This window comes from Mus musculus, chromosome 15, assembly GCF_000001635.26.
Source record: "Mus musculus strain C57BL/6J chromosome 15, GRCm38.p6 C57BL/6J".
NCBI lineage: Eukaryota > Metazoa > Chordata > Mammalia > Rodentia > Muridae > Mus > Mus musculus.
Window position 1 is genome coordinate 87,660,750 of NC_000081.6, and position 27,712 is coordinate 87,688,461.

The 27,712-nt window shown below is 50.1% G+C and overlaps 1 protein-coding gene across 6 annotated transcripts in view; it reads left to right on the forward strand.

The window, feature by feature from the left end:
- Tafa5 (TAFA chemokine like family member 5) overlaps positions 1-27,712 on the forward strand; it is a 215,146-nt gene that overhangs the window by 116,531 nt on the left and 70,903 nt on the right. For all 6 annotated transcript variants that reach the window (XM_006520262.2, XM_006520260.3, NM_001252310.1 and 3 more), the window contains exon 2: positions 20,731-20,880. In XM_006520262.2, the coding sequence (XP_006520325.1) occupies positions 20,731-20,880 (150 nt within the window). The remainder of the gene's footprint in view (positions 1-20,730; positions 20,881-27,712) is intronic.

Consider the following 27,712-nt stretch of genomic DNA (forward strand, 5'->3'; position numbering starts at 1 on the left):
CTCATAAAGTTGGCCTGGAGAGCTCTGCCTGAGTCGAGGAAGAGGCTGGCAGGGCTTAATGTTCGTCATCCCTAATCTGGCAGCTCGGCACCCTCGTGGAAGCTGGGAGGCCCTTGTGGGAGAGTGTGGAAGGGTCTCGCAGACCTGGCCAGCAGGGAATAAGCAGATGGCTAATATAGAGCATTGGATGGCTAAAAAGGGGCCTCTGATTATCTCTATCTCCTTCACTTCTTTCTGCTTTGACCCCACCCCTCACCCCCTCCACCCCCATAGCCTGCAATGACTAACCAAGGGTAAAAGTGTCAGCTCTTTGTTGGTTTTTAAGAGCATGGACTTCTGAGATGGTAGTGTTGTCTCTTCTTTTTATAGACGGAGCCAGGGATCGCCAGGTGTGCCAATGGTCCAGGATCTAGGCTACTACCTTAGTCATGGAGGTACTGTAGGGGGATGGTTAGCACCTGTAGGAAGGTAAGCTAAGGTAACTCCATAATTGAGGTCCGGGTCAGGTAGGCTGATCAGGAGGAAGAAAACCAAGGTCTTTGATTCTGTCCCTTTCTATCTCCAGGTCACTTGTGCTTTTGCTATCATTTGCACAGGTGTTTCTTCTCTCTAGAACCTGTCCCCAGGCTACTTGCCGTAGTTTGGATTTTGGCCTACACATAACCCAATTGTCACTGGAGCCAAACATAAGGTGGGAAAGGTTCTAGAACTTTCTGTCTAAATAGAACCAGACCAGCCCTCCAGGCTCCACACACCACATACCACTGGCCACTACCACATCCGTCCCACCTCAGGTTGACCTGAAGCTGCACCCCCTACCCTTCTCACTGTTGAGTGCAGGGAACCCTAGAGCCTAGATTCTTGCTAGGAGAATGAAGTGCATGCTGGGTAGGAAGTGATCCGGGTTGTGGCGCCTCTAAACAGTCCAGTCCAGGCTTTAGGAGCCTAGGCCCTGGAAGTGCTCGAAGGAGAGAACTGTTTGGACGAAATACAATTGTTCCTTTATCCAGCAACCTTTGCTGAGGGGAAGCCGTCTGGGAAGGGCCTGCAGTTTAGCCATGCCCCTGACCAGTGGGGAAGCAGGATAGTTTTTCTTTTTCCTCTTTGATGGGTGGCCCTGGGCTTTGAGGAACAGGCAGCGATGAGCTGCATCTCCGTGTCTTTGCTGGTTCATGGGTAACACAGCCCATCTCCTCCCAGAAGTTCCCAGGTCAGAGCATGTTCCCGCCTCGTCAGTCTTTCTGGTGATCTCCCGTGTTCTCCTGTGTTCCCCAGCCCCAGCATCTTCTCCACATGGCTCCAAGCCTCATCCCTGTGTCTCTGTGAGCCCCGCATTGTCATAGCTCTGCCTCGCCTGGAGCTTTCCTTTCCTTCCCACATGTATGCAAATCAATGCACATATTTTGACTTCATTATCTCAAAATGGCCCAGTTTGGAGTTGGACTTCTCTGATCCTCATGGAATCTGGGAGGTGGTTTGTGATCAGTTAGCTCTGCGGCAGCCGCCTCCTCAGAGAGGGAAGGGAACACTTTCCCTTAGTCCCCTGTTTTTGTTATTTTTTGCTGAGAACAATTTAATTTGATCTCCAAATGTGAGCTGTGAAGCCTGCGCTTGCTTTCTGCTGAGTGTTCTCAGCTCCATGGTGTGTGTCCCAAAGCTTGCAAGGGATGCCTGCCTGGTCTCTAGGGGCAAGTTTTGATCTCATGGATGTCTTGGATCCTGCACGGATGGAATCCTGTTTCCACATAGGATTCTTTATTCAGCTTCTTCTTTAGGGATGCTTACACCATGTAAGGTCCAACTTCAGGAAGTACGGAGGTGAATGTAAAATGGCTTCTATGCTTGTGTGTTTGGTGGTCAGTCTGTCCATCCTTCCATCCACTGGCCCAGTCATTCTTCCATCTGTGTCTCAGAGTGCCCACAAGCCCTCAGAAAACTTTCCTTTTTATCCACTTATCCTTCCCATATACCTACTGAGCTATATAAATCTATCCACCCACCCATCCATCCATCCATCCATTTTCCACCGATTCATTTGCTTACCCAGATATCTGCCACCCATTCACAAATTTACCTCTTCATCCATCCATATTTACTCATTGAGCTTCTCATCCCTCCTTTTACCTATCCACCAACACATTCATCCACTCATTGTATGTCTGTCCTTCTTCCATCTGTCCATCAACTCACTCATCCATGCATCTATCCATTCATCTTTCCATCCATCTGTTCATCTACCCTCACACCCCCTCCATCAACCTGTTTGCTGACTCACAAATCCATCCATCCATCCATCCATGGATCTACTGATCTGTCCATCCTTCCTATCCATCGATCCATCCCTTATCCACACATCCACTACCTACTCACCTGTCCATCAATCTGCTTTCCCAGCTATCTACTACCCATCCATCCATTTATTCATCCATCCATCATCAACTCACCCATCTGTCCACCCATCCATCTATTCATTCGACTGTCTATCTTTCTATCTGTATGTCCATCCATCCATTTACCCACCCACCCATCCATGCACCTTTCAACCATGAAGACTATAAACACCTGTAGTTTCTATGTTCCATTGATGACAGTTGCTGAGAGCAGTGGTCCTCGAGGCTGGCTGTCACACCCTCCTGTGTGATGGGATGACATTGAAGCAAAATGATGATGCCTTTTAGGACTAGAAAATTCTAAAGCCCCACTGGCTGTTCTGCTCAAATGGCCTCTCCTGCCATTCTCATGTCTCACTGGTCCAGAAATGAGGAGATACTTGGCTGCAGTGACTGGCAGCTTGCACGTGGGGTTAAGAACCGGACTCCTACCATGGTGGTCCCTGTTACTTTTCTGTTCACACTTGTATTATTTTTGGTTCACTAAAGGAACACCCCACATGAGGGGTGGGGATCATTGTATTGTCTTCAATGATTGAAGGTGTTTAAGTCCCCCATGGCCATGTGCACACTGAAGACTCTGAGAACTTTGCAGTTCCAAGAAGCTGTAACCCTCAGAAAATGGTATAGCTCCCGAGGCTGGAAGGCTTCACCCTTCTAGGAGTTGTTGAGTCCATGCCCAAGAACTAAAGAAGCCAGAGTCTGATGTCCACAGAGAATGGTGACATAGCAGGCCCTTTGCTGGCTTCCCTGGTTTTCCACTCTTGTGTCTCCCAGGTCCCCACCCTATAGGACAGTCTCTCAGATGCTAACTCAGGTGTCAGCAGTCTCTGGGAAATGTCCCCAGAGACCCATCAGGTAGGGTTTACTTGTGTCCAGTCAAGTTGAGCATCATAGAATTCTCATTAAAGAGAAAATAAGGAAGGCTCTGATCGCCACTCTATAAGAGGCGGAGCTTAACCTAATCCAGTGACAAGTGGGGCTTACAGGATGAGAGAGCACCTGGACACTGAGAGGACCCTGGTTGCCTATAAGGTGTGTGAAGAAGGCCTTTGATGAACATCAGAGATGAGGGGAGGGTGCATGAAATGGGTGTGTTCATCCAGTGTCTGTTGCTAACACAGAATCAGTGTGTGTGCAAAAGTGGCTAGCTGATTCATCTCACAGTCCTAAAGATTGAAAATACAAAGATGGCTGCCCTCTGATGATCCTCATGGCATTGCATTGTGGTGGAAACACATAGATCTTATAATGACACATGGAACCAGCAAGGGATCAGAAAGGCCCCGCCCCCTTCTCTGTATCGAGTCACTTTTGTGTATAGTAGTTGGAGTTCCATGAAAACTGTCTTAGTCCCCTTCAAGGGTCTCTCCCCTATGACCTAACCACTTCCACCATGCGTCACTACCTCCTAAAGACCTCTACTTCAAAAATACCACATTGGGAAAGTTTCCAACCCATGAGCACTTGTAGAACAGAGCACCCCGAACACAGTCATAGTGGGGTGCTGTGCTGACACTGAGCCAGGGAGGCTGAGGCCAAGGCCTTGCTAAGGAAGTTCCAGGAGCATAATCAGAGCTTGATGCTGTGAGACTGTGGCTGAAGCTGTGGCTGTGGCTGTGGCTGTGGCTGTGGGTGTGGGTGTGGGTGTGGCCGAGGCTGTGGCTGTTGCTGTGGGTGTGGCTGAGGCTGTGGCTGTGGCTGTGGCTGTGGCTGTGGCTGAAGCTGTGGCTGTGGCCTAGGCTGTGGCTGTGGCTGAGGCTGTGGCTGTGGCTGTGGCTGAGGCTGTGGCTGTGGCTGTGGCTGTGGCTGAGGCTGTGGCTGGGGCTGTGGCAGAGGCTGTGGGTGTGGCTGAGGCTGAGGCTGTGGCTGTGGCTGAGGCTGTGGCAGAGGCTGTGGGCGTGGCTGAAGCTGTGGGTGTGGCTGTGGCTGTGGCTGAGGCTGAGGCTGTGGCTGTGGCTGAGGCTGTGGCAGAGGCTCTGGGTGTGGCTGAAGCTGTGGGTGTGGCTGAGGCTGTGGCTGTGGCTGTGGCTGAGGCTGTGGCTGTGGCTGTGGGTGTGTCCGAGGCTGTGGCTGTGGCAGAGGCTGAGGCTGTGGGTGTGGCCGAGGCTGCGGCTATCTAGAGCAGTGTTTCTCATCCTTCCTAATGCTGTGATCCTTTAACACAGTTCTTTGCGTTGTGGTCACCCACAACCATAAAATTATTTCATTGCTAAGTCACATCTGTAATTTTGTTACTGTTATGAATTGTAATGTAAATATGGGATATACAGATATACAATATGCAATCCCTGTGCAAGGGTTGTTCCACTTCCAAAGAGGTCATGACCCACAGGTTGAGAACCACTGATGGCTTAGCCACAGGACACTGCTGGCTTCATCCTGTGACCTACCTGGCCATCACCAGGCTGAGGTGGGCAGCTCCTGGGCTGATATGTCTTAAGCTGGACAGTGAACAATGGTGGGAGCTGGAGTTTGGCTGCCTTACTTTAATCCTAGCAACAGGTACAGACAGTGCCTCTGAGTGCCTCTGCACTCTCTGCTCATTAATAGAAGGTCTCATCTCCAGACTGCCCTCCCAGTGTCTCCCTAATTACTACAGCAGAAGGTGAGCCCGGCTCCATGGAAACGTGCTCTGGAAGCTATGTGGGGTGGCCAAGTTGAGCTCAAACTGCAGCTGTCACCTTTGACCTTGAAAGAAACTCATGTGGTACAGGGAAGGTTTCTTGTTATTTATTTATTTATTTATTTATTTATTTATTTATTTGTGTGTATGTGTGTGTGTGTGTGTGTGTGTGTGTGCACATGTCTTACAAAACCTCATTCATTAGTTCCCTGGCTGCCTGTTGCATGGAGCTACAAAGTCTGATATACACTAGCCATAGGCAACAACCCATGGAATATGGGTATAATTGGCCCTGCCTTTTGAGCAGAGATATCTCAGCCAGGACTCCTGGTGCCTAGGAGAAGGGAAATGGGCCGTTCGTTGCTAAGCACGAGGCTGATGTGAAATTCCCAGGGCTCAGCATATTTCCTGGAAAGCCAGAGACAGGTGTGAAGAAGGAACAGGCCAGCGGGCCCATGCACGCCCCATTTAACTGCATCGGATGCTGGCGCAGGCCCCACAAGGCCTCCACTGAGCTCCCCAGCATGTGCGCCACAGAGGCCATCATCCCTCATGTCTTCATGGATTTTTCCATAGAGCTAATTCCTTCTTCGGAAAAGTTTGAGGTTTATAGAGAGATTGGAGAGAGAGCTGAAAAATCCCCATGTGCCCCATACGGATTCCCTGGCCAGGACTGCAGTCAACAGCGCAATGCCCTGACCTTGGTGTGGCACATTTATTACCGCAGAAGGAACACCAGCATGTTGTAAGTTTCTGAGTTCCGAGTCCTCATTCTTTATCTGGTGTCCTTGTGAGTTTGGATCCCACTGAGACCTCCACACAAGTGTTTCACCATCCTAGCCTGTTGGCTCCTGGAAACTGTGAGCCTCCAAGACATCCCAAAGGCTGTGACCTTGACAAATAATTGTGAGCTGTGCCTGTCAGAGCTTTGGCAAAGCCTCCCATGGTCAATCTGCATCTAGTGTTCTCTGCTGCTGTTGGAGTTGGGTTCCAGGGTTTTGACAAGAAGACGGTTGGCCCTGCACTCAGTCTGTTTCCAATGTCAGTATGCGTTATCTGCCTTGGCTTTCTATCTGAGCTCCTGTTTCCCCAGCTTCTCTGTGGATGGTTGCTCTTCCCCATTCCGTAGTATGCTCTTTGTGAGCAAGTCACCGCATGCTGTCTCACTGATGGTGACGCTGGGCTGGCAAGGGTGAGTGTCCACAGAGGAGATGGATTTCCGCACAGAAGACTTTATTCCGTCCCTATGTTGATTGGTTGACTTCTGTAAAGTAGCGTGGTATCATGCATCTTAGATCTCTGAGTTATCACCAGTTATAACTGTTTTCCCCATTGGCCTTAGTCTTGGGAGTCTGTCCTATGGCTCTTGACACAGTCACTGCACTTCTTTTTGTCTCCTAGACACGTCTTTACTTTGGGGACAACCAGGTCTCTGAGTTTTTCTTCCACTTTTCCTGGCCTTGCCCTACCCACAAGGTTCAAGTTCCTTCCTTTGTTAAGTGGTGCTAAAACCAGTGGATTAGGAACCTATTTATTGCTAGTAGAGCATCATGGACTCTCGGCCCACTCAGCTGCCACAAGAAGGAACCCATATGTATATGTGTGTATGTAACTGCCTGTATCCATATCACACAAATATGACCACACACTGGCCACTCTGATTCCAGCCTGTCACGACAGGACCGTCATTTCCCCTCCTCTTGCCTATCTGCAACCTCCCACTGCTTTGCAGAAGGCTGCCTCCCACCGCTGCTACATGCTCATCCAATCATGTCTTCCTTCAACTATGCACACACAGGGGTGTCAGACCAATAGTGGGTCCCCATGGAAACAGCTTTGTTACCCAGAGCACTGTGCTTGGGGCCAGCTCCTTTGCCCTCAGTCTCACAGGCTCTGCCAGCTCCCAGTGTGGCTTGTCTCACCACGGAGGTGGCTCTGTGCACCACCTGAGTCCTATCCTCCTCCTCGGCTTACTAAATGATGCAGTGTGGCCGCATCTGCAGTGCTGTGTGTCCCGATTGCAGTGCTATGCCAGAGCCTTTCAGTCTCCACCCATAGTGAATCCCATCTTATCCTCTATCCTTCTGTTCCCAAAGTCTGTGATGACCACTCTGCTTGGCCTTTTCTGTGGTTGTGCCATTTGAGGAACATTTAAGACTCCTGTAGTCTGTGGCTTTCCCCACTGGCCGCCTCACTTAGAGATAGATCCTCATGACTCTCCCCTGTGCCCTTCTGTGGGTCTGCTCCTTTTACTATTACAATAGTCCTGAAGAGGACTAAGCCTCAGGGTTTTTATGCACACCGCCTGAGATTCATCTACGTGATTCCAGTGTGGGAAATGATGGGTAGATCTGCTCTAAATGTTTATATGCAATGTGTGTGTGTGTGCACTCAGAACTTTTCACATCAATTGGCTAAATACCTAGGGGCGTGGCCTTGTCTAGTGGGAGCGTCTTGCGTTGTCAAAGCTGCCAACCTTCTTCCAAGTGGCTGCACCACCCTAGGTTGCCAACAGCTGTGGCTGAGGACTCCTTTGCTCCACACCCTGGCTGGCATTTGGTATTTGGGGAGGACTTGGCATTTTTCCATTGCCATCGGTATGTAGGGGTTGGATGCTTCCTGGTGGCTTGTTTGCCACTTGGGGAGAGGTGTCTGTTGTAGTCTTTGTCTGCTGTCTTTGATCTGTCTCTCACTCTGGCATTTTAAGGACTTTTCTCAGGATGTCTTGGGCCCGCATCATCATCAGCTTCGTGGCTTGCAGATATCATCCCCCTGTCTCCGCAGGTCTTTTCAGTCCTTCTTGCAGTGTCTCTGCAGAGCAGATGTTTCTGTGTTAGCACAGTCTAATTTGTCACATTTTCTTCTTTCAAGGATTTTGAATTTGGTGTTTTATCTAAAAACTTGTCACCAAATCCAATCTTGCATAGATTTTTTTTTCTTCCTGTGTTGCTTCTGGAAGTTTCACGTGAATGTGTTTTATATTTAGGTTTCGTATGCATCTTGTATTACTCTGTGAAAAGTATAAGGTCTGTGTCTAGATTCAGTACTTTTCTCTTTTTGTAGATCCCTGTCGCTGGGCTCATAGTTGCATGAGTCTGTGGTTGATGCCCCAATTTCTCATGGGCTTGCTCTTGCACAATGGTGGAAGACGTTTTCCAAGGAGACTGCAGGGTTCATCACTGTGAGCAGAGCCATCCTAGGTGATAGTCCTGCAAATTCTATTTCTTTCATCTGCAGGACACACATAGGCTGAAAGATTAGGTTTTTCTACCACCTAAGCATCTATGCTACCAGGAACATTGAAGAAAGTTCACCGAAGTGTCTGATGGTGGTTCAGTTTGCCTGAACCATCCAAGCCTCCTATATGTGTGACCTCTTCAAACGGAGGGTTCGCAGCAGGTTTGATGCCCCGAAGGCAGCTTTTCAGCTGCTGGCCCCTGACCACTTGTGATGAGCGGCTGTTGGCTCCAGGTACAGGCACAATCTCACCAGCAGAAGAATATATGAGCAGGTGTGTCTCCAGAAACAGGACACAGGCTGGACAGTTACCTGGCTCCCTGCAGGGTTACAGTTACCTGGCTCCGAGCATCCCCTGCAGGGTTAACAGTGGTTTTCTAAACCCCTTGTGTCAACCTTGAACACGACACACTCCTGTCATGTGCTCTGAGAAGAGGAGGCAGACGGCAGAACAGCATTGAAACAGAGTAGAGGCAGACGTGAGATTTTGTTGTGACCTAGGACCCCAAGGCTGCTGTTCCCACCTTCCTCCCTATGCTTATCCAGTATGGGGTAGCATGTGCCACACCGATCTAGAGCTGAGCAGGACTCCACAAGCATGGCTTCTATGTAGCTCAGCACAGAGGTCTGGAAAATACAGGGGGCTGATTGGGTGTTGCTGCTGCTGGTCCTTAGCCATGTCAAGCCTGGTGCTGGACCCAAAGCACAAGCTGGCACCTATGCCACAGGCTCCCAGGTGGGTGGGCTTGCCTTCCTCCTTCCACTGCGTTGGCAGGGAAACTGGGACTTCAGAATGGTAGATGCCTCAGCTATCTCGGAGTTGTGATGCTGGCCAAGCTGAAATCTGCTGTCCTTGCAGCCTGTACTGGCAGAGCGGGGATGGCACTGAATAACAGGACAGTCCCTCCCTGTGTCTGGCCTCAAGGCCCTTGAGGGGTCTGCAAGACCAAGTCCACTTGAGAAGTGATGTTCAGTGCTGAGGAGAATGGTGGGACAACTGTAGGTATATGTTATCATGTTAGTTTCTACGGTGGCCTAGACTATGCAAGACTCCTCATGATGTAGGGATGCCTAGGCACCTGGGATGTCAGCGGTCTGTCCATAGGACACATTTGTCTTTCCATACCAGCTCTAGATCTTCAGATGTCTGGCTCTTTATCCTCTACCTACAAAGAGTGGCCTTCACCTGTCCTCTTCTGGGATCTTGTGCCCTGCCCAATTTGCCTTGGGCCAACTGTCCCCTACTCAAAGTAACCTGCTTCTGTCTGTGTGGTTATGGGGTACCATCACTGAAAGTGGAAAGCCACAGCACCTTCCGCGTCCCATTGCCCAACAGCTAGAAGGTGACATTGGGTGAACTGTCCTCAGCTGACCTGACAAGCATATAGGAGAGGAGCCCCAGTCCCTTCCTGGAGCCAGAGCCAGAGCCAGAGCCAGAGACAGAAATGATGGCTGGTTCATCAACAAGGCCCAGCTTTCTCAGCCAGCCAGCCAATGCTGGAAACAGCCTCACCGTGCCTGGCATCTTCAGGAACTGTCAGTCACATTAGTGGTGTTGCTGAGTGTTCTATGTGCAGGGATGAGGGTTCTAAGTTAACTAGTCAGAGGTGGCTGGTGGGGGACACTGCATTACCAAGGAGCAGGTGTCTGGTGGAGCAGGTAAGGCCTTCCTCTGATAGCCAAAATAACCTGAAACTATGGAGGGTTTGAAAAAAGCTTGCAGCTGAGGCTGTTCAGATGGCTCAGTGGTAAAAGAACATTCGCTGCTCTTCCAGGGAGACCAGGTTTGATTTCTAGCATCCACATGGAAGCTCAAAAAAAAGTCTAGCTTCAGTTTTAGGGGAGCCAATGCCCTCTTCTGGCCTCCACTGGCAACAGACATGCAGGTGGTAGACAGACACACATGCAGGCGAAACACCCAAATCTTTAAACAGCAAAATAGTGAGCTGACAGCTTCAAGGAACGATGAGAGCCCTTCCTGTCAGCACGGTCAAGCTTCTTCTGCATCTCTACCTCTGTCCCAGCCTGGATCCTCCAGCTCATGTCCTTGTCCACAGTCAGCCCTCTTTATCACATTGCATACACACAGCTTCCTGGGCCTTGGCCCTGGCTACCACCTGCTGTGGTGAGCGTATTTTGTTTAAGCATCATTGTTGCCCAGAAATGTTTGAAAGACAAAGAGGATTACTGGAGGCAGGAATGGTTTTATTGAGCATTAGTTTGGTTGCTCTCACTGTCCCATGCTGCTGTGTAAAGTTGACACATGAATGTTGTGAGCACACGTCGTGCCTCCACTGTGGTCTCAGGACTGGCTTTGCCTCTTTTGCCACTTGGCTTTGGCTGGTATCTCTTTGTGCCATTGTCATTGACTGCTGCCCAAATAGAGAACACCTTGAATGTGGAAGAGGAGGACTCCAGGCTCCATCCCTTTCTACACCCACAAGGCCTGTGGCCATCCTCTCCTGGTAGAGGAAGCTGGGCACCTGGGGAGATGGGATCTGAGCTTTTACCTCAGCTTAAAGCTACTGCTCGCCCTCGAGCTTGTGAGAATGCCAGGGTACCTGGACAACCAGGAATCCCTGTGCACTATGCACAGAAAGGGATTTGAAGACAACCATATACAGAGCTTAGTTGACTCGGGATAGGATGGAGGGTGGGGGTTAAACAGGCTATGTAAATATCTAGATTTTCTAAAGAAACTTGAGTTGCAGGATGCATTTGACACTTCTTAGGTGGAGGGGTGTTGTGGGTGACTCCATCCTTTGTACCCAATATCATGGTCCATGGCTTGTGTAGCTCCATTCACTTGCAAGTGGGAAGGGGGCATTCTAGGAAAGTCCTGTTACCATGGCATCAAGACCAAGGAAGTACCCTGCTGCCTCAGGTCAGATGCCTGGGTCCTGCCCTGGGCTCTTGTCCCTACTGGTTATCATGGGATGCTCACTGGTAACCTGCAGCCTGCCTTTTATTGACCTTGGTGAAATTGTAAACTGAGCCATAATTGCCGTGTTTATGATGTTGTAGCAACAGCTTTCCAAAACCATCTCAGGATCAGTCTTGGGCCCCGTGCTGGACGTGCCAAGGCAGGCAGCAGCGCCTCATTAATATACACATTAAGGGGATAATTGAACGGAGGCCAGCTGGCCAGGCGCTTCCCTGTGGACATCGCTCTGGGCATTGGAGCAGCCTCAGTGTGTGGAAAGCAGAAGACAGCAAGCGAGTCCCCGTCCCCTCTACCTCTCCTCACTAGAGTCTGACTGAAATCAGGGAAGTGGGCTCTTGGGCACTCACCACACATCCTAGGCCACAAGTCACTGAAGTGACAGTGCTAAAGAGAGGCAGGGAATCTGGGTTCCCTGTGTGAGTGGTGACTTGGGGTGTACTTTGATTTCTTCCAGCTGAGCCCTAGGGACAAGCATGAATGGGAGCCCTAAGCTCCGATTTTACTCTGATAATTAATTCAAATGAATGGCCTGCCTGCTGGGGTGCAGGCAGGACATGAGGGGGTGTGTATTCACTCTACCTAGAGAAAAAAGGCAGGAGGAACAGCAGGGGACTCCAGAGTCTCCCAGCCTATGGTTTGAAATACAGGTGAAGCCCACTCCTGAATGTTCTAGACCCACACTCCACTCTGCCCTCCCAGAGGGACCAGCTCCTAGACCAGGTGAGGATTCCATCTGTCACACTGAGCAGTCTCAATGGCCTGTAGTGCTAAGTTGCTAAGGATGAGTGCCAAGACGACCAGGTGCCTGCTGGGAGATCTACAGAGGTCACCAACCTCCAGGGAGTTGAAGCCCCTCTTGGGAGCTTAGCCCCTGTAATCCATTCCTAGTGGCCTCTTGCCTATTAAGTGCCTTGCTTGAATCCAGACTGGACATGCAACAATTTCATATTTCTGGGGAGCACCAATGGCAGGTTCCTTTGGGAGAAAAGGGATTGCCTTGGCAGCTGGTTCTCCTGGGACCCCTGAGGAGAGGGCTCTTCTGTGTTGTAGAGCCCAGCCCGCAGCATAACAGCCATTGCCTTTATGTGGATAGTTCTTCACAGGAGTTGGGGAAATCAATGGAGTTTTGTCTGACATTCTGGCTGCTCCCTCTTGGACCTCCTCCACAGTTATATGTAGTTCTGCCCTAGTTGTAGTCCTTGGAGTCTTGGATAGATTTAGAGTATAGACTGTGGGAAGTTAAACTGAGGGGAGACTCCATCTATGTAACCATGGAGATAGTATCTTTTATGCTGCATAGTATGGCTGATTTGGGGTTACCCAGGCAGACTCTTGTAAGCAATCCCTTTCGTCACTCTGTAAGAAAGCCCAGTCAACTCATTGGTTCACCAGGGTGAACTCTGGTGAAATCCTGCTTTGAGTCGTCTCTGGGGCTCCAGAGGGAAGGGATCGATGCTGTTCATGTTCCCCCGGAGAAGAAATTCTCACAGCACCATGTGACCCAGTGTACGTTGCAGCCCGATGGGTCACGAGGTGTTGAAACTGCTCCTCGCACAGCGCTTGTGCTATACAACAGAACACTGTGGGTGTTCCAAGCGTTTTCAGGCCACACTATTAGACAAACCCTAAGAACGAGAACTCCGTGCCTCTTTACCCAGGCTGCAGCTTCATCTTGGTCCTTGGGACCAGACCAACCTCTTCCCACAGGGAACAGTAATTGCACTCCATGCTGGGAAGAAGGTCATTTGTCACTCTTGAGAGAGGTATGAGGAGCGGAGATATAGGTTCATACTATTGAGGCCCTGGGTTCTTGTCATATGCATGGTAGAATTTAACCTGCAGAGATGTTTGGAAAGGGCATCCAGCAGTCCTGGTAGTGACGACTCCAGGTATCTGGGTCTGAATCTAGCCTCTAGGTGACTGGGACCAGCCATAACAGCTCCTATGCGAGGCTCGGGTCCAAAAGACCCATGCTTACGTATTCTCTGTCGCTGGATAGTGACATAGAATCTGGACTTAGGGGCTGGGCTGAACTTGTCTTGAGGGTCGTCTCTGACCTTGGGAAGCCAGTTAGCTAGGCAGTGTCTCTCGAGGCAGGAGAGGGGAGGTCTAATAGGAGCTACTCTGGTGATATGCGCAGCTTTTGCAGCCCCTCAAGGATGCCCCAACCCCTTCAACCCAACTTCTCATCCTGCCTTTACCAGCATGGGGCCTCTTCCGGCTCAGGACATATGAAGGCTGACTCTCCTGAGCCCATTTTTCCATCTGTAGCAGGTACCCTTTCCCACTTTCCAAAGTGGCCAGGCCAGCACTAGGTTTCCTTTGGATGTCAGAGCTGGGGAATGTGGTAGCCGCGGAGGCCCTCATCTGGAAGCCCTTGGCTCAGTGACTGCTGAACTGGTTGACAAGTCCTTGGGGTTGATACAATGTCTCCCAGAGTCTTTAGTCTGTCATAGTATGGCAGATTCCTTCCTTCCTGAGAAAAAAAGGTCTGATTGTCTTCCCCAGCCTTCAAGTACACAGCTCTGGGGCCTATAACCATCCAGTCCAGCCATCAGCCTGACTCTGTTCCCAGTACCTGCCACCTTCACTCACGTTGTATCTGAAGCAGATCCTTGGGATCCCCTGGGGGTCCCAGGGCAGTTCCCATGGAAACTGTTACCCAAGTCACACTTTTCTCTGTCTGGCTGTGCAAACATGCCCTCGTGTCATGTGGGAGGTGTGTTCAGTTTAACAGGCGCCTCTGCTCTCATCCCCAGCCCTCTACATGGGAGATTGTCTATAACTCACTTGTCTGGACCATTGTTTTGCTCTGGCACACTAGAGATCCGTGATATTAACTCCTGTGTGGAAGTGAGCTGTCTTCCCCAGGTGAGGGGAGACAGGGGTACCACCTGCTGTCATTACTCTTATTTCAGAGGTCTCTGTCTGTTCCCACCCAATCTCCTGGGTTGTTCTCTCTCTCTCTCTCTCTCTCTCTCTCTCTCTCTCTCTCTCTCTCTCTCTCTCTCTCTCTTTGACTCTTTATCACTGTTTCTCTGCCTCTACTTCTATTTCTCCCTCTCCCTCCCTCCTTCCTACCCTCTCCCCCCACTCTCTAACTACATACATACATACATACATACATACATACATACATACATACATACTGCTAGAGAGTAGTGGCTACTTCGTCTGCTAAGAAGTACTTGCCTGGCATGGGAAGGGAAGTGGTGGACCTGGCTATTCTGTGGTCTTATCCCGTGAGAGCTTATTTGCACAACCTCTGAATCATGTGGCAGTCAGGAGGCCCTAGAAATCATGAACACTGGGGCAATGTTGCTGAAAACTTAGATGCCTGGACCATAGACAGGTATGGCTTCCACTTCCCTGATACGCTCATCAGGCGCAGCAGTCCTAGATGCTGGTGGCTGGCTCCTGGACATTTGGGTAAAACTTGGTGCGTTTCCATATCAAAGAAGGGCTGTAAGTACGACCTGGCTTAGGGCAAGGCCCTAGGAAAGTCATTTGCCTGAACTGGATAGTACCGGTTCCAAGAATCCTAGGTCAGCGCTACCTGGCCAGCCCTGTACCTGTACCTGACTTGGGGCCTGCAGACAGGTACCAGGCAGAGGCATTTATCCCTGTAGCCGGACATACTTGAGGGGGGCAGCTGCAGTATTTCCCCACCAGTGTACAAGGGATGGGACCCTGACCTGGGATGCTTCTGACAAAGCTGAGCAGACAGACACCAGGACAAGAGGGATGGAATAAGAGGTTAGCCAAGGCACTGGGGCATCAGGCAGCAGGCTCAACCAGAAACAGCAGGCTGCAGAGAGGGTCAGGGAGAGCAGCAGAGCGGGCATAGGCAGATGGAAGGCCTGAGGCTCTAGAGCTTGCCTGTCAGAAGGCATGGAGGTTCCCTTCCAACCTGTGGCTACCCTTCCCCACTTTATGACCCTGCATCAACCATGCACTCATGGACCCAGAACCTTCTAGAACTTTTCCCATGCCCTACTAGAGGCTCCACCCCGATAGGTGTTGCCTGTAAGAGCTTCTCAGTGCCCTGGATAAATAGAACCCCGTTTCTCTCTCAGACCTTCTGCCTCACTGCCTTGTTTGCACCTCGGCCCCTGGAGATATACCGTGACCTCAGTCTGCAACTGTACTTTGCTATGAATCGGGGAAGTTGCTGTCTGTGTGCAGGCTCTCTGTCTGCTGAGCTGTCTCTTGGTGACATCTCTGGCCTGGCTATGGGGGAGCCCCAGCAGCAGGGCAGTGCCAGGGAAGCTCTGGAAAAGAACTTAACTGATACTCTGACATGGGCTCTGGGAGGGTCCAAACAGCCCAGCCTGTCACCATGCTCCTAACCACGGCTCCTCATCCTTGCAACTGCTGACGTTCAAGAAGTTAAGGAGGCATGGAGGCGGGGTTAAAGAAGCTGCTGTGGGTGCTTCATACTCATAAACATGCTTACCCATACACATCTACAGCGGTAGTGTATCTTCCATGTGGATCCATTTCCAGTGGAGAGGTGAGGGACACAACCTGGGAACTCGTGGGTACTGGGCAGGCTTGCTTGAATTGGAAAACTAGGTACCGGTTCTGCAGATAGCAAGCAGGGACAATCCTAGCACTAAGCCTGAAGAACATTGCACACACATCTCCAACGGTGCTCATAAGTGTGCAGTTGCAAGCTGTGGTGTGCACAGCCTCTGCTGCTTCATATGTTCATATGGTATGGTAATATAGCATGGTGTTTATATGCAACGTGCCGTTTGTATGTGTATGCATGTTGTGGTCTGTATATATAAGTGCCTTTGTGTGAGTATACACATGGCATATGCATGTCTGTATGAATAAATCATGGTCTGGATATGTGTGGGTGCATTTGTTGTATTAGGTGGTACATATATATGTGTATATATGCATGGCTGTGTATGTACATTCCAACCATGAGCCTGTTGTATCCCTAAAAGGCTTATATAGGCTGCATGTGATGTATACCTGTATATCGCTGGTAATCTACAGAGAATGAAACCTTTGGGCAGGTTGGGCTGGCTTCATGGTTCAACCATATCTCCAAAAACATGTCAGGCATGCTTATTTGGGGCTTCTTCTATGTTCACATACGAATCCAGGGATGCCAATGTGCCTATACCATCAGGAGATCAGTACCATCTTGCCGGCTGTCTCTCTATGCAGTCCTCAATCCCTTATTCTGGGACAGCTAAGCCAAGGCCAAGGGGATCCAGAGGATTCTTCCTGAGGTCCGAAGGTCTCCCTGCACGTGGAGTTCACTGGGAGTACAGCTGGCCAAAGAAAGGCTTCTGAATCCAGGGTCTTCGAAAACCATGGAGGGCCTGTCTTCCTGCTTCCTCGTCCCTGGGCTTGGCTTGTCTCCTGATGACAAAGCTGTGCCTTTCCTTGCCCTCTGCAGGGGTCTGACCACCGAGTGTGGGGTGGACCTGGTCTCTCCAGAGAGGTCTAGGGCTGTGGTAGGCTGATCTAATCCTTGCCGCCTTCTGCTCCAGCTACACATCTAGGTGGATAGCAGACCAGCAAGGTCCATCTTGCTCTGTCTTTTAAGATCTCCTCTCACACTTATCATGCAGGGATAATCCTCAGCTGGTCTCCAGAGTTGGGTTTTGTGATCGGTGGCACACACTTAATTGACTCGGGAGTAGTCGGAGTGTGAGCGAGAATTTGATCCTGGGATTTAATTGAGGCTTGGTTTCATTCCATCTCAAACACCCAAGATAGATTCTCCTTCGGATCTTAAGAACTTTTTTTTTTCCTGAACATTTTAATCTTTGTCCCGTGTGTCTATAGAATTGGGGATAAAGCTCAACATTACTAGCTTCATTTGTGAGCCCTGGGAGGGACTGATGGTTTAGTTGTCTGCAGTTTGAAGTTGAGGTCTTGTGTAGGATAGGGGAGTGGATATATTGTACATAGTGTCTGGCCCCAGCACCATCTCCCACAGCGGTCAGAGCCCTGGCCACTTCCAAACTTGAAACACCATCAGGCTTATGTGGACTTCCAAGTTGGGTGTGTAGCCTGCCCTGATAGGTGAGGGACCCAGGAGTTTAGGTGGCACCCAACATGGCAGAAGTTGTCCCACCTTCCAGGAGTGACAGGAAAGAAAGTGTTCTGGCTGAGGATCCTTTAGCACAAGGACAAGGGGGCGTAAGCAGGGCTCTTGAGCCTGTCTAGATCCCCAATCTTGTGATTTGGGTAGTTGTCGGGATAGGTAACTCAGATCAATAGCCCTTTGTGTTATTTTGAGCAGATGAACACTTCACCGTTTCGGAGACACCCCAGAGTTGAACCCTTTCTGCAGTCTGGTGGGCCAAGGCATGTGACAGTTGGAGCCCAAAATAGCAGCTCATGTCTGGTGCATGTCACTCATGGAAACTGACACAGATCAGTGACAAAGGGACCAGGGAAGAATGGGTGTGGAGGCTCCTCTGGTGGGGCACCACGTGGGCTCATGTCACCAAATCTGGGATTTAGTCATGGCTGTACAGAAGCAGTCTGTACACAGAGTAGGCACATATGGCCCTTACTGGCACCCAGATGAGCAATATGTTGACTGCATGATTCATTTCTTATATCCTCAAAGTCTTAGTTCATCCTGTTGAGGCCCCCTGGGGTCCCTGTCCCAGTTACTAGCTGCTGAGATGGAATGACAGAAATGCCCATACAAGATTTGCAGGCTTTTTGGGAGCCATGAGAAGTGCTATCTCAGGGTGCTTTCCCTGTGTGCAAACCCATCATTATACTCCCGAGATGCAGATTTAGAAGGGTGCTGCACAGCATGCATGCGACTCCCAGACGTGAGCTGCTTCAGCGGTCTCCCTGGACCTCCCAGAGGTTAGCAGGTCATGACATGGGGAAAGCCTGGAGCTCGGCCACTACTCCCCTCCCCCCAGGCCTAAGCCAGATGCTCTGTGGTGTTCTTGGCTGACATCCTCCACTAAGTAGCCTGTCCTTACCCCCTACCCCCAGCACCTGTTCTATCTCAGTCTAGAGAACCACTAAGCATGTGTGGCTGGCTGTAATGATGTGGATGCCTGAGTTCGTTAATGGAAGATTGCTTCCCTGTAACCAGAAACTATCACCACCTCCCAGGGTGTCTATGCATCTGTTTGTTTGTGCCTGCTTCTTAACAATAGCATGTAATTCAGGGTGCAACTGGGTAGAATGAGTCAAATCAAGCAGCCCGAGGGAGGGAACTCTGGCTGGACCCTTGCGTTCTGCTTGAGTAGGTATTGGCGTTTGCAGAAGGAGTGGCTCATGGTCCTCAGAGAGGCCCACGATGCCCCATCCTTCCTCTGAATGTGTCTGATCCATTCTCCCAACATGAACTTGACACACAAGCCAGGACCTGTCACCATCCTTCACGGTTCTGAGCCGCTGGGTTTAGGAACCTTGGACGGCTCCTCCTTACCCTGACTTGCCAAAGAGGCCTGGCTTTAGGAAATACCCCCCACCTCACCCCACCCCCGTGTCCCTGATCACATCTGGACAAGACATACCCTAAGTTCCTAGTGACCTGGACATTGCTGGGCTGTTGAAGCTGAGCTACCCTGTTCATATTTTCTGCTAATGTGTGTGATACCTGCTCTAACCAGCTTCTGGGTTGGGCTGGGGAATCCAAGCAACAAGGCTGGTACAGTACAGGAGCCTGTTGCCTGGAGAAAGGATGTTTGTGTGGGATTCACAGAAGAATTCATGGAGTAAGGAAGAACAACCTGGGTTAAAGGAGCTACTGCTGAGAAGCCCTGAGAGCTACCTGCCATGATGGCAATCAGATGGCCACTCTCTTATGTGCACGTCTAACTTCCTTTCAAGTGCCTGTCTGTCTGTCTGTCTATCTGTCTGTCTGTCTGACCCTGGGCTATTTCCAGATGATACCTGTATGGCACTCATCCAGGGTGGGATTCTGACATCCAGCATCTCTCTGGTGTGCCCTGTAACCAGAAGACCATGAGATACAGGATGCCATGTGCCTTGAGGTCTCTGGGTACCCACAGGAGGCAGCAGCTACTCTAGGCTTTCACAGTAGGCACCTACTGTGTGACATACCTCAGGGTTTCTGCGATTCGGTCCCTAATGAGGCTGTGAAGTAGCATGATGGAGGGACAGTGGGCTCACTGTGCTGGGATGATGTGGCAGCAGTGCCAGCCAGGCTGAGGGATGCCCTCTGTTCTCCTACAAGGTGGCCAGTTTCTCATTTTTAAGGTCTGCTATGAATATCACGCCATCTTTATTGGACAGTATTGCTCTTTAGCACTTACTGGTATTAGCCACACAGTGGCGGCTTAAACTGCAGTGGGTTATTTCCCACTGGATTCTCTCTCCTGAGGTGAGGTTGAGGCTTTGGAGAAACGTGTCCCTTCTTCTAGAGGCAGTCCAGGATCATATGTGACTGTGTCCAGATGAGGGCACAGGCTCATGTGTACCTGTGTGTCCACACGGAACAATACCTGGAGCATGTACAGCTGAGTGTGCCCATGTGGACCTCTGTGTCTATATGGGAGCTTCCATGTAGCCTGTGTGTATCTCTGAGTGCAACTGAGTATACTTTGTGTATTTACCCAAGTACATACATGAAACATTCGTCTCGCTGAGCGTGCCCCTGTGTGCATACATACATGATGACACGGGGACATCAGTGTAGCCTGTATGTGCCTGAATGTAGATGAATACACATGTGACCCTGTGTGTCTACAGCGACACACATGTAGCCCGTGTGCACCTAAGTATAATTGAATGTAGTTGTTTGAGCCTGAGTGCGCACATGTACACATTCATATGTGTACCTAGGTGTCGCTTTACATGTGCGAACTTATACAAGTTCCTATGCATATGTGAGTATCTCACAGCACATGCACCCCTGCAAGTCTATGCCCACATAGAACTTACGCTTTTACTTGACTGCCTCCTCTGTATATCTGTATAGTCTTCCCCATATCTGCCAGCCAGGCCTTTGGCATGTAACATATTTGCTGTGTCTCTTGGTGTACCTCTTACATACATTCCTGTGTATTGTATGGGCAGGCCTTCAAGGAAATATAACTTGGTCTCTGTCTGTCTTGGTGTCTGCGCCTAGATAGTTCCTCCTTGCAATATGCTAGACCATATATACACTGTTGGTTGCCCCATTTTGTGGCTCTAAGATAACACAGGGCAGGGTCCTGGTACATTAGCATGGACGCTGCACAGCTTGGCTTGATTAGAAATCTTAGTGTGTGGAGGGTGTGGGGCGTGGGGGAGGCAGCACCTTCCTCTGCAGTTCTGAGATTTCATTTCCGTGTGTGGTAGAGGAGATGGCCACATTTAATTTCCTGTCCATTGGGATAGGGCTGACTGGAATCCCTGGCAGAGCATACAGGAGATGGTTTGCTGGCTGTCACAAAGAGCTCTCTCCGCATCTCTTTGGCTGAGCCAGCTGTGGTGAACCTCATTCTAGGTGGGTGCTGGGTGGGTTTCAGGCTGTGAGTCTCCAGGCTGTGGCCACTTAGCTTGCGGCTATTCCTTCCTTGCAGGTCAGCTGGCCGCTGGAACCTGTGAGATTGTGACCCTAGACCGGGACAGCAGCCAGCCACGGAGGACGATCGCCCGGCAGACAGCACGCTGTGCATGCAGAAAGGGGCAGATAGCAGGCACCACTCGAGCCCGGCCTGCTTGTGTGGACGGTAAGAGCCCCCCAGCCTTCTGGTGACACTTCAGGGTTCTGAGCCCGGTCTTCTGGGGTTTCTGTGTGAGCAGGCAAGGCTCTGAAAGAGCCATCTCCAGAATGCTCTGAGGCCAAGACTCTGAGGTATAGCCCTAGGGTCAGACCTCTGGGCAGTGTTTCATCAGGCTGGTATATCTAGTGCGATTGTATCCATGAACATCATGTCCTATACACATAGGGGTGGCCGCTGACTACATGACTCCAGGTGTCGAAGACTCGACGTCTCTACCTAGACGTGGTTCCTGTGCTCAACTCACCAAGATGTTCATTATAACAAGCTGGGCCACCTCCAGTGTGATAATTATTCCCCAAAGTCAGGAGGGTTCTTGAGAAAAGCATTAGCAGAATCTAAGGGATGGTCAGAACAGGGCTGACGAGATGCTAAACTAGATCTCAAATAGTACTCACTGTGGAGCTGAGGTCTGCCTAGGAACCTGACCAGGGTCTACTTGCCCAAGTCCAAGGCAAGAGGTTCTTTCAGGCCTTGGCTTCCCTGTGTAGCTTGGGGTTTAGAGTCAACTCCGACTGGGATCTTGCCCTCAGCTAGAGACCCAGTGGTAAGGTAAAGGAGGCTTCTAAGCTTACGGAACCGTGACTTCTCTTGGTATCTTCCATAGACCCCCCTAGAGCTGTGGGCACCCCCACACTCCTAATGCCAATTTAGAAGGGCTTGAAGTCTGTCTGTAGCAGTCTAGAAAGTATAGAATGAGGGCAAGCCTGCTAACCAGGGCAGAGGGTGGTAGAGGAACCCTATGGTGGGTCATATCTGACCTTATACATAGCTAGTGGGATCCAAGGACTGGGTTCTGTGCAGCCTAGTCTCCAAGAGCTCAGCATCTTGATCCCTGTGGGCAGAGTGGTAGCAGCCTCTTGGTAAACAGAGACTGGTTTTCTGGGACCATGCCGGGGTGATGTGGAACTGGCAGCCACAGCACATTCTCTTGCTCGTTCCACCAGCCTCAGGGAGACAGGGTCTTGACTGAGTGCTAATTGAATCTGGATCTGCCCATCTGAAACCAAATCCTTGTCCCTCCCCTGCAACAGCCTCCTGGTGCCTTAGGAGCCTGGTCCCAGAGACCCAAATTAAAACCTCACCATTTTCAAGGGAGGCCAAACAAATTAGTTTGCTCGAGTTTTCTGCACAGTGGGCATTTTCTAGGCTGCCCTCTGATTTAATTTTTTTGCTTTTGCTGTTTTCTTGCTCTGTGTGCATAATAAGTTTCCTTGTGTGCCATTGTGTCCGCTGAAGACAGTCTGGGCCGTGGTGGCCCAGCTGATATTGAACGCCAGTGATGTTTAGCCTGGAGTGGTCTATGCTGACCCTGGATTCAGGAACAAAAGTGGTAAGCCACTGGTCCTGCTGTTGTCATGGGTTCTCTTGATGGCTGACTTTGTACCTATTGGTAAATTTGCTTGCTTATTCATCCATCCATCCATCCATTCTGTCATTTATTCATCCAAATGAGATAGATCAAGTATAGACAGGTATAAGGAAGATCAAGTCTCAAAATCCCTGATCCGTAGAACCCCCCACAACACAATGCTGTGAGTCTTGGGGTGTCTCCCCCCCGGGTAATTCTCTCCTGAAGGAGAATTTGAGCAGGGACCCGAGGGATGAAGAGATCACTAGAAAGCTCCCTCTGTGAAAAGAGGGAGCTGCTGGTGAGACTGACTTCATACTGTGTTCTACCCTGGCCTTGAGTCTGAGCTGAGGCAGTTTTGCAGAAACCAGTCTCCAGCACTATGACCTTATTCACCGTTTTACAGACCCAATCCACTTTACAGAAAGCCACAAGAAAAGAGACCTGAAAGCAATCCAGTCGCCTGCTCCAGGGCTTCTCATTTTAACACAAATATCAACAAGCAGACCTAACCTTGGAGCTCTGCTTTGTGAGCGCAGAGCAAGTCTGCAGCACTGGCTGTGTGGCTTGATGCTCCGGGCTACCCTGCATGCTCCCTTCATGGTACTGCCCTGGACTGAGAACCTTACTGGGCTCTCGGCAGAAAACTGTGTACATTCTCTGTCCGGCCAAAGCATAGAGGGGCTGTCTCCTTTTATGCTGAGTTCTCATGAAATTCATTTGGAAAGAAATCTGAATAAAACATGGCTGTGTGGTAACAGTAGGCAGGGGAAGGGGAAGGTGAGATCCTTGCTTGCCTTTGGAGGAGAAATGCTCGGGGCACTGGAGTTTACTGAAGAGCGGTGTCCAAGGATCTCCCATCTAGAGCTGAGGGGACTCCTCTGAGAGCTTTGCAAGAGGTCAGGCTGGGGTAGGGATGCAAGCAGTCCCTGCGTGAGGAACATTCCCTCAAGTGCACACAGGTGCCCCATAGTTGTCTCCTGCTTGCACTTCTGTGTGTGCCTCCATGTCATCCCCCTTGGGGGTTCTCAGTGCTTTGCTGGGCTGATGTCACCTGCCTGGGTGAACGTGGCAGTCTGCACTTCCTGGTAGGACTAGTAGCATGGGCTGGGAGGCAAAGCGGATCCAAGGTTCTGGCCCAAGGTTCCATCTTCACCACCCAGAGTTCATGAGCACAAGCCCATGTCTTCCTGAACAGATGGGGACGACAGCAGTCTGTCTCACGCCTTGAGAGCAGTACAAGACACTCAGTGTTCTGTGCCACCAATCTGGGGACCATCGCCTTTCTCTCAGTAACACATAAGACTTCCATGTATCAAATGTGGCCGGTAGGGGACTCTGCTGGAGAATAGGGGACGGGGATATGTTTGCAGTAGCGGACCATGTGAAGAGGGCAGCTTTGTTTCTGGGTAAGACTGAGGCGTTTTATCTTGGGAGTCCATCTAGAAAAGACGAGGAAGCAAGTGGCTTCCACTCTTAGAATTGCCTACAAGGGGTTAAGAATGCAGAACCCACCCTCAGTTACAGTTGGCTGATCTCCCACTAGGCTGCCAGAGACCCCTCTGAGAGGTCTTTCCAAACATGTCATTAGGGCAACTAGATATGCCTCTGCTGGAGAGTAACATCAGAGCCCTACCTCACACCCTCCTGTACGGACAGCAGGGTAAGTGTGAAGAGTGGAGACCCTAACCCTGAGGAGATCGGTAAATCCCCTCAGGTCTTGGCTTTGAACAACGGGTCCTAGGTGTGGCCATCAAAACAACAGCAAGAAAAGAAAAGGAAAGAAATTGGACTTTACCCAAACACAAACTCCTTTGTCTCCAAGTCTACATGGAAGTCTTGTGAAACGACTCAGTGGCTAAAGGTGCTTGTTGTCTCTAAGCCTGGCCACCAGAGTCCGATCCGCAAGACTCACGAGCTACAAGGAGAGAACCAACTCCCTACCTTGTCTCTGACCTCCACACACACACCATAGCATAACTCACAGACACACACACACACACACACACACACACACACACACACACACAAATAAATGCACGAGTACAACTTATATAAAACAAAAAAGAACTTTTAAGGAGAAAAGGCCAGAGATATGACAGCAGCAGGCACAAACTGCTAAGACTGACAGCCTGAGTTTAATCCTCAGGACCCAGATGCAGAAGGAGAGAAATCCTGCTATAGGTTGTCCTCTGACCTCCACACCTATCTCATGGTGCCTGCACATCTATGCCCCACAAAAATAAATAAATGTAATAAAAAATTAAAGAAAACTAAAATAAAAAATTTCACGGATGTGAGAAAATAGAGCCCACCGGTTCCTTAAACGAATAACAGTCGTGCTGTAAATGCAAAGCTGACACCCACAAGAAACCAGGCTTGCAAACGGAATACAGGCATGCACACAAGGCTTCCAGAGCTTCAGGAATGAGTGTAGCTGGAAATTGGACACAGCATCGTGTCTCTCACGGCCCCAGGGAATAAGAAGTCTGGCCATCCACAATGGCTAGCCAGGCAAAGCTGTGCGTGAGACTTGAAGTTGTGATGCTGGTGAAAGATGCCCTGCCCCAGAGACTCCACGCTGAGCCCATGGCTGTGGACCGGCCTGCAGAAGGTCAGAGACAAAGATTCCTAGTGGTCCAGCTGGAGAGTGGCATTTTCCTTGGATAACAAGATCAGCCAGGTTCAGCAATCAGCTTCAGCGGTGGTCAGGCAGATGCCTGCCTGCAGGGGCCCTGCCACAGGACAGGTTGTGGAAGGGCTTTGCTTGCTACCTCAGCATCATCTCCTTGATGGGACTTTCATTTGACAACTCAGAGGTTTTCTCCAAGCTGTTCTCAAAGCCTCCAGCCAGCCTGTGGATCTCCTTGCATGGACCTCTACGTCATAGTGTAGGATTTGGTTGCCAATGTCAGCAGCCTCGGCATTCTCAAGTGACTCAATCCAGTGACATCCAGCCATACCTGATACAGGCTGTGCTGTAGACTCCTGGAAGCTGAGAGACACTTAGGAAGTGTTTGCTACGCTCCACCTTTCCCAAGCATAGTTATCATGCCGGGAGATGGTCACTCTGCATCAGACCTTGGTCAGCTCTGAGAAAGCCCTGGGTGGCATCTGATGGGGGGTGTGTGCCATAACATAAGGAGGGCTTCAGTTCCCTGGATACCAACTTGCAGCAGGACCACCAAGGAGGCATCTCTACGGGAGCGTAGTAGTCCAGAGGTGTGGCTACAGGATTTGATGGCCACTGCATTGAGAGCCTGTATGCTTCCTTATAGTTGAGTGCCAAAATAGAGGCCATTTAGGCACAATATTCCTTGGGTCCTTTCAGATCTTGTTGTTCTGAGTCTCAGAAACATGGCATAGCAACCTAGCAGCTGTCTGATAGGCGTGCATAGTTGAGCGGGTCCTCCTCAAGGCTCCTGCTTAGGACTTGGGGTCCCCTGGGTATGCCCTGCCCTGGCTCTAGGGAGCCCTGAGATAGATGAAGCAATGGAGAGGGCCTTAGCCTGGGTCTCCAGAAAGCAGCTTGGACTGCTGGGAAATTGCCGCTTCTCTGTGCACTAATAGAGGCAGGCCACTGGACTGCTGAGCAAGTGCAGGGATAAGCATGCTTAATTTTCAACATGGTGACTCCAGACATAGTTGCCTGGCAACCACTGAACAAGGGACAGGCAGGCAGTCTCCTTGTCCAAGTTCCTTCCTTTCCTGATAAAATGTTCGAGAACAGGAGCCCCGTGTCATCTAACTATGTCTTTACCCAGAGGCTCCCCAGGGCACAGTGTTACACCATGAGCTTGGCAGTGGGAGTGGGGGTAGGACTGGAGAGGCAGCTCCACACTGCTGCCTGGACTGTTCCAAGGAGCTCAGCTCAGAGGCCTCCACTCGGGAGGAGTGACTGCTGCAGAGGAGAGTTTCAGGACGTGACAGGAAGCGGAGTCGGAGCTCATTAAGAAGAGACTTGACTCGGATTTAGAGAGAAGTTTAGTAGAACAGCAGTAGTAAGGAAGGGTAAGACACACAAGTGTGGGTATGGGTGCCACAAGAAAGTGACAGACAAAAGCCCAATTGTCTCTTCAGTAGCCATGCAGACGAATGAAGTGACACCACAGAAGGCATCTAAGGAGTTTAAATGAGGCCATAGGAGAGGTTCCTTTGGTTCACTGGACAGCTAGCTGATAACACCTTAGATCGCAAGGGTTACAGGGAATGACGGCGCTTTTACACTAAGCAGAGTTTGTCTCGTTTCTGACTGTCTCAGAGAATAAATCCGAGAAAAAGAGTAAGGCCGTGTTCAGGTTCATACAAGCTCACGCTTCAAACATGGCTCATTTGACTTATTTACTTATGAGTGTGTGTGTGTCTATATTATATACACACATATATATGTATTATGTATGTACATATATATGAAAGAATATATATATGAACAACTCTAGAAATATTATTGCTATACTTTATTAAAGATATATTGGAAAGAAAAATAAAATGGAACATTCTCTCTATTCTGGCAACCTTCACAGCAAATATTAGTTATATTGGAAGTCTGGATTCTTAGTTGCCAAGAAACTTCAGCCAGACTCTAGGGTGAGGGGCTCCTTTTTCTTCAGTATTGATGTCTTTATCCCAGTAGCTCCAGGAATTTGGCAGAGATGAAGCATTTCAGACACTGATGTTGGAAGCTGGTTAAAGCCTTATTTTAATAAAGTAACTAGGTGGCGCGAGGAAAGGGGAGGGGGCTATTTGAGGAGTAGCTGTGTGAATCTGGCTGATCTACCAGCTAGCCTTGCAGCTTAACAAGCAAGCAAAAGGTCCTGGCAGGAGCAGTGATCAGACATGCTTCAATGTAGATATAAGGAGTCAGTCCCCTGCCTCACGTCACAATGCAGCAAAAGCATTGGGATGAAAAAAGACTACACTTGATCAGGTCAGGCAGAGGGAGAGTTGGGCAGAGCCAGGTGTAAAGGGCCTGTGGGTGCTGGGTTCTTTGGGGTTGCAATGTAGGAAGGCATCCTGCTGGGCTGTCATCTTGGGGGACTTAGACCTGTGCTTTTGCCGTTGGCAGGTGGTCACATGCCAGCAGTGTCCCTTGCTGCACCCTGAGTGCAATTCAGGGCATCAGAGGACACAGTGGGCAGCAGGGTCTCCTTTTCAAGGAAAAGATAATTTTCCATTATTGTTTCTATTAGTCCATTCTGCTACTCAAACAACATCCCTGTAACTGGGCAATTTATAAAGAACAGAAATGATTTTTCTCTCTGTTTCAAAGGCTGGGAAGGCCAAGTCCAGTGTTGCCTGTACAGTGTCAGTCAAGGCCACCATGTTCTCACATGGGCCAAACCCTCTCTTCACGATCTTTGCCTGCTGGCGTAGATCTGTTGGTGAGAATGTCGTTTTCATGACAAACTTCTATGGCTCAACATGTATCGG